The sequence below is a fragment of the Centruroides sculpturatus genome, unplaced genomic scaffold, assembly GCF_000671375.1.
Source record: "Centruroides sculpturatus isolate CEXI.00-Female unplaced genomic scaffold, Cexi_2.0 scaffold934, whole genome shotgun sequence".
In the NCBI taxonomy this organism is placed as follows: Eukaryota; Metazoa; Arthropoda; class Arachnida; order Scorpiones; family Buthidae; genus Centruroides; species Centruroides sculpturatus.
The window spans coordinates 299,152-309,122 of NW_019385246.1; the positions used below are offsets into that span (position 1 = coordinate 299,152).

At 31.2% G+C, this 9,971-nt stretch overlaps 2 protein-coding genes across 2 annotated transcripts; both read left to right on the forward strand.

Annotated features, from left to right (window-relative positions):
- The first annotated feature begins 594 nt into the window (after positions 1 to 594).
- LOC111636689 (KRAB-A domain-containing protein 2-like) lies at positions 595 to 1,065 on the forward strand. The gene has a single exon (XM_023381984.1). It carries the CDS (start codon positions 595 to 597, stop codon positions 1,063 to 1,065), a length of 471 nt encoding a protein of 156 aa, XP_023237752.1.
- Positions 1,066 to 7,354: 6,289 nt separating this feature from the next.
- Positions 7,355 to 7,825, forward strand: LOC111636690 (KRAB-A domain-containing protein 2-like). The gene has a single exon (XM_023381985.1). The coding sequence runs from the start codon at positions 7,355 to 7,357 to the stop codon at positions 7,823 to 7,825; it is 471 nt and encodes a 156-aa protein (XP_023237753.1).
- Positions 7,826 to 9,971: the final 2,146 nt, after the last annotated feature.

Sequence of the window (9,971 nt, forward strand, 5' to 3'; positions counted from 1 at the left end):
CGGATTTTATTTCTGGCATGAGTGGTACACCTTGTCTTTAACGTAGCTCCAGGTGCGAAAATCCAGTGGCTTTAGGTTAGTCGAATTCACTGGACATCTTATAGTATCATCTGGTTCAATCCATCTGTCAAATAGGCCTAACAAAAGTAGCCGAAGACAAAGCAATTTTGTCTTTCACTCGGAAAAATCGGTTTTTCCGGAAGGAGTTCAGCAATATGTATAATTACAGAATTAGTCAAAAATCCCTCTCGAGATTCCTGACTTAATTCTCATCTGAATGACAGCTACTGGCCCAGCTCCAGATGGATAGTTGTTAGACCTGGAGAGTCCCTTAAAAAGAGGGACCACAAAAAGAAAATAGGAGCCTCGTCTGGACAACCAAGAGGGAGCAATTGCGAGTAAACGCGAAAATAGTTGTTTTTATTTTTCTCAAGAAAAGTACTTTTAAATACTATCCTGATGTGATTTGCTAAAACTAAGTGAGGTGCATCTTTGGATTACAGACGATTAAAACGTTTTGACATTTTTAAAATTAATGATGAAGAGAAGTTAATTGTGTCATTAAAACCAGGAGAAATGAATATACAGTATTAAATGTATGTTACCAATAATGAAGTGTTAAGTGTACTATCCGAAACTCACATCAGAATAGGCCATGGAAAAAGAACACGTATGCTTAAAGAATTTCAACTTAAATACAAAAATATTACATATGAAGTTGCAATGTTGTATTTAAATTTATGTAAACAATGTCAAATGAAAAATAGTACACCTGAAAGAGGTATTGTTGTGAAACCAATGGTCAGTTTGGAGTTAAACTCAAGATGTCAAGTTGATCTGATAGACCTGAAATCACACAGAAATGGAGATTACAAGTTCTTAATGGTACATCAAGACCATTTAACTAAGTTTGTTCAGTTACGACCTTTAAAAGCTAAGACAGCTAAGGAAGTAGCGTATCACCTTCTTCAAATATTTTTAACATTTGGTGCCCCAGCTATATTGCATTCAGATAATGGTAGGGAATTTAATAATCGAGTTATATCCGAACTATGCGTTATGTGAACAGATGTTAAGATAGTTTACGAAAAGCATCGTCATAGTCAAACATGAGGCTCAGTTGAAGGGGCCAATCAGGATATACAGAATTTGTTAACTGCATTGATGAATAATAACGATACAAATAAATGATCAGATGGTTTGCCCTTTGTTAAATTTGCCAAAAACACAACATACCATGAAGGAATACGCCAAAGTCCTTATGAAGCCCTGTTTGGCGTTAAACCAAAAAGAGGTATAGCGTACATCATCTTTGCCTGGCGAACAAATCGCAAATATTGAAACCGAAGAACAGCTCGAAAAAATTGTTAATGCTTTTGAAGAAAATTTGAGCAGTGACCATACCGAAAACCATATTCCAAAGGAAAATATTAAAGAGGAGCTGCAACCTATCACATCTTCATATCAAACCCTGACTGAACAACACGAGTTTATTTCTATAAAATGAGTGGCCGTGAAAAAGAATCTTCTACTGCAAGCAACGAAACTCAAAAATAAAATTTCCTCCTGCTCAAATTGGTGATACCGTATGAATACAAATTCCTGATGTCGACCGTGATCGTACAAATGCCCGAAATCTGTTGGCAATTGTTGTTGGAATAGAGGACTCCGACTTTTATACATTAGCAAACAAAAATGATACCATCAAGCAGCTATATACCCGTAATCAGTTTGTAATTTGTAAAAACAAAGTTACTTTCTATAGATGAGATTTCTTCTCACGAAATGTCGCTGAGAGATGCAGCTGAAACTAATTTGAGAAGTGAGGGGCAAGGTTATACACGCTGTAATTGCAAAAAGAAGTCTTTACGAATAAATGCAGTTGTAATAGCAAAGGACTCTTGTACAATTCAAAGTGTCATAACAGTTTAAGTTGTTGCAATAAATAAGATTGTATAACGTTAATCACATAATTTGTGTTAGTTTATTATTGGTATTACGTTGAACAGAAACGTACTCAGCAAAAAAGAACTAATCAAGTAACCAAACACCTTAATCGTTGCCGAGGGGGTTTTATTAAAAACAAACGTTTTCGATCTATTTAATAGATCAACTTCAGGTTAAAACATACGAATATGGAATACATCTTAAGATGTATTCCATATTCGTATTCCAAGGAATACCTTGGAATACGAATTCCAATACAATTGGAATACTTGGAATACGAATTCCAATACGATTGAAATACGTAATTCCAATACATCTTAAGATGTATTCCATAGTCGTATTAACGATTAAGGTGTTTGGTTACTTGATTATTGGTATTACTTTTCTTTTCTGATTAAGAATGTACTGTTTGTTTTAGGTTCAATAGTTTATTTACATGTGCTGTTTTACTTAAACGTTTTCCTATTTTGACATATATCATATTATTTCTCATATTTTGACATATATTATATATCAAAAAGTTGCATTTTTTGTCTTAACGTAATAAAAATATTTGTATTTAATATTCACCATCATGCCGAATCTCGATATTTGCCGGTATAAATGGGAAATAATGATATTTAGCAAATATTTCGTACATTCACCGAGCAACTATATTCACCGGAGAATCTCGACATTTGCCAGATATCGGTCTTTTACAGTAACATATGTATTTGTAATTAAAGGACTTAACATTATAGTTCGTGTCGTGAAATGCTTTTCCTACGAATCTTAACACACATATTCGAAGTGGAGAGAAGGACCTCGGACTTCACATCTCACGAGTCACGACACTGTTCCGACTTTAATCCATCTTTGGTTGAAAATGTCATTCAAGTAATCAGTCACATATCGGTGTTAACGAGAAGTACCATCAAGTTAGTAAATTGAATTACTCACATCCAACAGAAGTTCAGCAAAATAATCAGGTACACAATGCCCATTACAGCGGCCTGATAAAAGAAGAAAAAGCCGTAAACTCACGTTCGACTAACAGATAAGAACACGTTGCATTTGGGACTACTTCTGACATGTTCAATTGTCTGTCATAAGTTATGTCGATTTACCTTCTCCGACAGGTGGAAAGTTGCCTTGTCACTGAAAATTAGACAGTCCAAAAAGGAATAGTCGTCTTCTTGACGGTTCAGCATTTGAACAGAAAATTCAAGTTGTGCTTGCTTGTCACTACGATGTATTTGCTGGAACAATTGAAATAATTACAGTTTTAAAGCTAGTTTTTTACGCAACACTTTACATAGTTGCATTATACATGTTTCTTAATTCCTTGCGCTGCTATCTAGTTAAATTTTTAGGACTTCGCGCATTTGTTCTACACTTTCACTAAGCTTTCTTTCAGTGCTTTTTCTGCACATAACTGGTTTTAGTGATTTATATCACGTGTAAATTCTTTTTTTCGATTAATACAGGTTACAAATCAAAGTACGAAATTTTAATCGTCTCGTGAAATTTTAACACACAGGCTACTTTGTCTTTACCAGTTAAACTCGCCATTTTCTCAGAGAAGACGCTAAAGCGTCCACTAGAAAAAATTAGCTAGTGACAGTGCTGAAAAGAAACTTGGAGTATAAAGGAACACTTACAGTACACATTACATCTATTTTTTTGCTATTTTTGTCCGAAATAGCCCGAACTTACGCGATAGGTGGGACCGAGCGATAACCGCGTAAGTCGAATTCGCGTAAGTCGGGGTATAATTTCGCATATAAATACATACAAATAATTTTTAATTGGGGCCGGAGACTAAAAAAAGCAATAATTTAGAAAAAAATGTTTAATAAAATCTTAGATAATACATATGTATAACAAANTGGTTAAATTTCATCGATAAAAATATAAAATATCGCTCAGAATATTGGCTTATATCTTACACAACTACTAAAAGAAAATTTCAAAGAGCCGTTATCATTTCATATTTTTTTGGACAAAAGTATTTGATCTATGCGTAAGCCGAAGATATGTGAAAATTTAAATTGTGATCTGTAAAGAATTTCAATGTTTTGAAAATACTTCTCTATATAGTTTTGTTATAAGATAAACAAGAATATTAGCAAAGAGCAAAACTAAAAACAAATAAATTCATATTAAGAATAAATCAATATTTTTTTTCCTTCTAATATAATTTGGGAAATATTGAAAGGTAATTAAATTTAGGGAAAATGAAATAAATTTACACTGATTAAAACATTATTTTTACTTATTAATATTAAGTACGAGTTTATTAAGTTTAGAAAGTAAAAGTTATAATTTAATTCGATTGTATTGCCTGTTGAGAAGCGGATATTGATGGTAATTCAATTCGGAAAATAAAATAGTTTCAACTTTTATTTATAAATACAAGACGAGATAGTATTTGGAAATTGTTCGATATTAAAGAATTATACAGCAGTTGCTGAAAAAATTCAAGACATCAGTTATTTTTAACAAAATATACTGTAGCATTACATATATATATATATATGCAAAATATAGGGCCTATATATATCTGCAAAATATACAGAAATTAGAACATTTCGTTTTTTCATGCTTAAAGTGAGTAAAATCTGGAGCACATAGAGAAAATTGTTAGATGTCCAATTTGTGTATATATCGAATTTGTTAAAAATTTTGCTTTAGTAATACTATATCTTGTTTTTTTATATTGATAAAGTATATCTTTAGTATTAATAAGAAGATAGTTTTCTGAAAACGACGAAGCTAGTGTTCAAACTATCAACGTAAAAAATAACAAGATATGAATCCAAATCCCTCAGGATTGTAGGATACTTCAGAATATTGGCGAAAAACGAAAAATAGGATCTACTTTATTCATTTATATGATAGAAATGATAGAATCAGGAGCAAATGCTGCGTGACATTTATATTTTTTGTTTGAAGTTCTGATCGTTTTTATCTTCTTTGTCGATCTTCATACTAGAGGAAAGAAGTATGCTCGAGGAAGTTAGGTACGATTATCGGTTTATGTTTGATAGCCATCCATATCATTCTAATGTTATAAATTTTTTAAGATTTTTTATTGCGTAAATATATTCTCTATCATAAATAATGCGTTTATTGTAATTTATTTATTTTTGTACTCTTAATCTACACTTATTTTTTTTTAATTTTAAAATGTTTACTAATNAAATTCCTGAATACAGACACTGACACTGACACACTTATTTAATTTGTTTTGGTTGCTATGCCTTGACTCTGGTCCGGCATAGTACACAGTCACCGGTTTAAACCGAGTATTACCCACTAAACCCAACATAATAATAATAACAATAATAACCTTAAGCGCAGAGCCCAAACGGTTAGGAGTTCAAAATTGAAATTCAATACACAGTTAGGGTACGTCATGAGAATGTAAACAAAGAACAGACTTTCCGAAATTTCCCCTGCGGAGGAGAGGGAGAGAGTAAAGGATTACCCTGAATTCGGATTTTACTGTACTATTTTAAATCCGATTCTTTGCGAGAAATCGAACATGTTTTTAGACTCATCTAAAAATTTTCTAATTAATCTCGGAAGAGGGTGAACCTAATCTTTGCACTCGGTAAAAACGGGTAAGATCGGCTATAATTTAATAATCTTAATTTTCGCTATCGCTACTTTTTGCCCGATCAACGTCGGGCTCATCTGCTAGTAAATATATAATATGTTTCTAAATTTTCTTTTTCTTCTAAAAGCAAATAAAAATAATAATATCTTATATTGCAATTTTAATTTATCAAATGAACAAGGTCAATCAATATTTTAATCTTCAATTCACATAGTCAAAACATATGACAGAATATTACTTGTAAGTTTCACCTTAGAATAGAAAAATTTGTGTACTCTCCCATGTTAGTTATGATTAAAAATTTATAATAGTCATGGCAAAAGTTGGCATAGTTCGATTTTCCCAAAAATTTGTAAATGTTTCCCTCTGATACATAAACCTTCTTACAAACTTTCAGAAATTTTCGACAAAAAATACAAAGTGTCTGAAAAAATCATGCTAGCCCACATATTCTAACGACCCCGAGCCAAAATTTATTAAAATCTTAGATGCTCTTTTGTTGATCAATTGCCATGCTTTTCCTCTGTTATATATATATAACAGCTGAAAAAGTAAAATTTATCATACTAAATTTCATATGGAAATGGATAAAAACATACGGATGTAAAGTTAAATGAAAGTAGAAAACATTTATTTCTCAAAATTGTTATCTATTCTATGTTTGAAGAAATGGACATGTGCCAAAATAATATTGGAATAGAAATTCATATACAAAAGAAAACTCTTTGAATCATATAAAATATTGTACGACAATATGTTTAAAGAATAATATAAAAATAAAAAATGTTATCTCAATCTTGTTTAAAAGTTGACAAAGTATGTCTTTAGAATACGAATAATGGTTAAATTTCATCGATAAAAATATAAAATATCGCTCAGAATATTGGCTTATATCTTACACAACTACGTATAGTATTATGCTGAGTTTACAATTTATTAATTTAGAAAGTTAATATATTCCAAATTTAATTACATACATAGGATGTTTTCTAATGCAGTAAACAATTTTGACACGTTATTGTAATCACACTATTGAAGTTACAGATTTGAAATTTGTTGTGAAGTATGCAATAACACGTCAAGTTTTCTAAATGCAACATACTCTTTATAATCTGGCTTGTCAATTATACAACATAACCCGTGAGATTATCTATGCGCTTTCGTTTCCATAAAAATGTTAATCATGTAACTCATCTATTTTTTCTGCTTATTCGGATTTTATTTCTAGCATGAGTGGTACACCTTGTCTTTAACGTAGCTCCAGGTGCGAAAATCCAGTGGGTTTAGGTTAGTCGAATTCACTGGACATCTTATAGTATCATCTGGTTCAATCCATCTGTCAAATAGGCCTAACAAAAGTAGCCGAAGACAAAGCAATTTTGTCTTTCACTCGGAAAAATCGGTTTTTCCGGAAGGAGTTCAGCAATATGTATAATTACAGAATTAGTCAAAAATCCCTCTCGAGATTCCTGACTTAATTCTCATCTGAATGACAGCTACTGGCCCAGCTCCAGATGGATAGTTGTTAGACCTGGAGAGTCCCTTAAAAAGAGGGACCACAAAAAGAAAATAGGAGCCTCGTCTGGACAACCAAGAGGGAGCAATTGCGAGTAAACGCGAAAATAGTTGTTTTTATTTTTCTCAAGAAAAGTACTTTTAAATACTATCCTGATGTGATTTGCTAAAACTAAGTGAGGTGCATCTTTGGATTACAGACGATTAAAACGTTTTGACATTTTTAAAATTAATGATGAAGAGAAGTTAATTGTGTCATTAAAACCAGGAGAAATGAATATACAGTATTAAATGTATGTTACCAATAATGAAGTGTTAAGTGTACTATCCGAAACTCACATCAGAATAGGCCATGGAAAAAGAACACGTATGCTTAAAGAATTTCAACTTAAATACAAAAATATTACATATGAAGTTGCAATGTTGTATTTAAATTTATGTAAACAATGTCAAATGAAAAATAGTACACCTGAAAGAGGTATTGTTGTGAAACCAATGGTCAGTTTGGAGTTAAACTCAAGATGTCAAGTTGATCTGATAGACCTGAAATCACACAGAAATGGAGATTACAAGTTCTTAATGGTACATCAAGACCATTTAACTAAGTTTGTTCAGTTACGACCTTTAAAAGCTAAGACAGCTAAGGAAGTAGCGTATCACCTTCTTCAAATATTTTTAACATTTGGTGCCCCAGCTATATTGCATTCAGATAATGGTAGGGAATTTAATAATCGAGTTATATCCGAACTATGCGTTATGTGAACAGATGTTAAGATAGTTTACGAAAAGCATCGTCATAGTCAAACATGAGGCTCAGTTGAAGGGGCCAATCAGGATATACAGAATTTGTTAACTGCATTGATGAATAATAACGATACAAATAAATGATCAGATGGTTTGCCCTTTGTTAAATTTGCCAAAAACACAACATACCATGAAGGAATACGCCAAAGTCCTTATGAAGCCCTGTTTGGCGTTAAACCAAAAAGAGGTATAGCGTACATCATCTTTGCCTGGCGAACAAATCGCAAATATTGAAACCGAAGAACAGCTCGAAAAAATTGTTAATGCTTTTGAAGAAAATTTGAGCAGTGACCATACCGAAAACCATATTCCAAAGGAAAATATTAAAGAGGAGCTGCAAACTATCACATCTTCATATCAAACCCTGACTGAACAACACGAGTTTATTTCTATAAAATGAGTGGCCGTGAAAAAGAATCTTCTACTGCAAGCAACGAAACTCAAAAATAAAATTTCCTCCTGCTCAAATTGGTGATACCGTATGAATACAAGTNTAATAAATAAATGTCTATCTACAAAATATACGTTTATTATATTCAAGGTTATAACAATAATAAAAACTTATATCAATATAAAATTTGGGATGGTAACTTATAAGAGGTATTGACATTAAGAAATTTTGGTGATTGTAAGTTGAGGGAATAGAGAGATAGAGGGGATCGCGTGTCATTTATCGAGTGGGGTCGGGCTTAATAAGAATTTACAATTTTATAAAAAAAAACTTACCTCTGCCCTCTTAAACCTTTAAGCCTTTTTATAATAATTAATAATATAAAAGTTATTTTTAAATAAAATCTTACCTGATCCCGCCAACACAATTTAAATTTGTGCTAACGTGTCAGAAATCCTTAAACATAAATACTTTTCGCCGGGAAAGTTATACAACTCTTTGCTGAACATTCTTTTAGATGAGAACGTTAACTGCTTACTACACATCATAAATGGCAATAGCATGATTAATTTTTTCATTAATTAACTTTTAAAAAGCATATAAATATAAGCTATTCGTTTATATGTTATTCAAAACATTTTTATTCGAATAGTTCGATAAAAATATTTGCTGTTTCATTTCTAAGAAACTTTCCATACAAAAATTTTGTAATTTAGACTTGAGTGTCTAGTCTACATCTGAAATTAATTATAATTAAGCTATAATTATCGTAAATTTTCTACGAACAACTATTTGAATTGATCACTCATGATCAAATTAAGAGTAATCAGGATCGGATCTATCCAGAAGCGGGAAAGCAATTGCTTCACGTCCCAATTTTAAATGAATTTTCAATGACTATATATATTTTTTTCAACTTTTTATTAGCTATATTATTACATGGATTGACCAAAGAAAAATGGAATTGATTTGAATATTAATTAAATAAATATTCAATCAGTTCCATAAAAAAATAATATTCATATTTACTAAGGATGCACCGATTAATCGGTAAGTAATCGGTAATCGGCCGTATCGGCCACTTAGCCGATTAATCGGTATCGGCCATTCCCACCGATTAATCGGTTCGATAATCGGCCAATTTTACATTTTGGTATTTTTGTTAGAATGTTACGTACAATGCTAGTAATAAAAACTAATAAATTTCTGTTATATATTTATTATTTATTACATGACAATCTGAATATTAAAAAAAATTTACTAATCAAATTATTCCTTTCATCAATACATATTATAAGTATAACATAACGTATAATATAAAGTTTAAACTTTACATAAGAAAAAGTATTGAATAGGTTAAGAAGAAAAATTAAATTTTTATTTGTTTCATAAGTTTAAAGTTTAAATACAAAACAAATATAAAACAAATAAAAATTTAATATTTAAACTGTAAAACCCTTAAATTACAATTTAAGGGTTTTACAGTTTGTTTTTACAATGCAAAAACATGAGAATTTCATCATTTTCAGGGCATAACCTATTTTTTGCCGGCTCATAAATGTTACCTTCAGTGCTGAAAATTTTTTCACTTTCAATGGAAGATGCTGAGGCACTTAAATATTTCATAGCTATTTTGCTCAAATTAGGGATAAATGTAAATATGTTTCTAATTCTTGATCGAAACGTTTGTTCGTCTCTTTCGTTTTTTTTCTT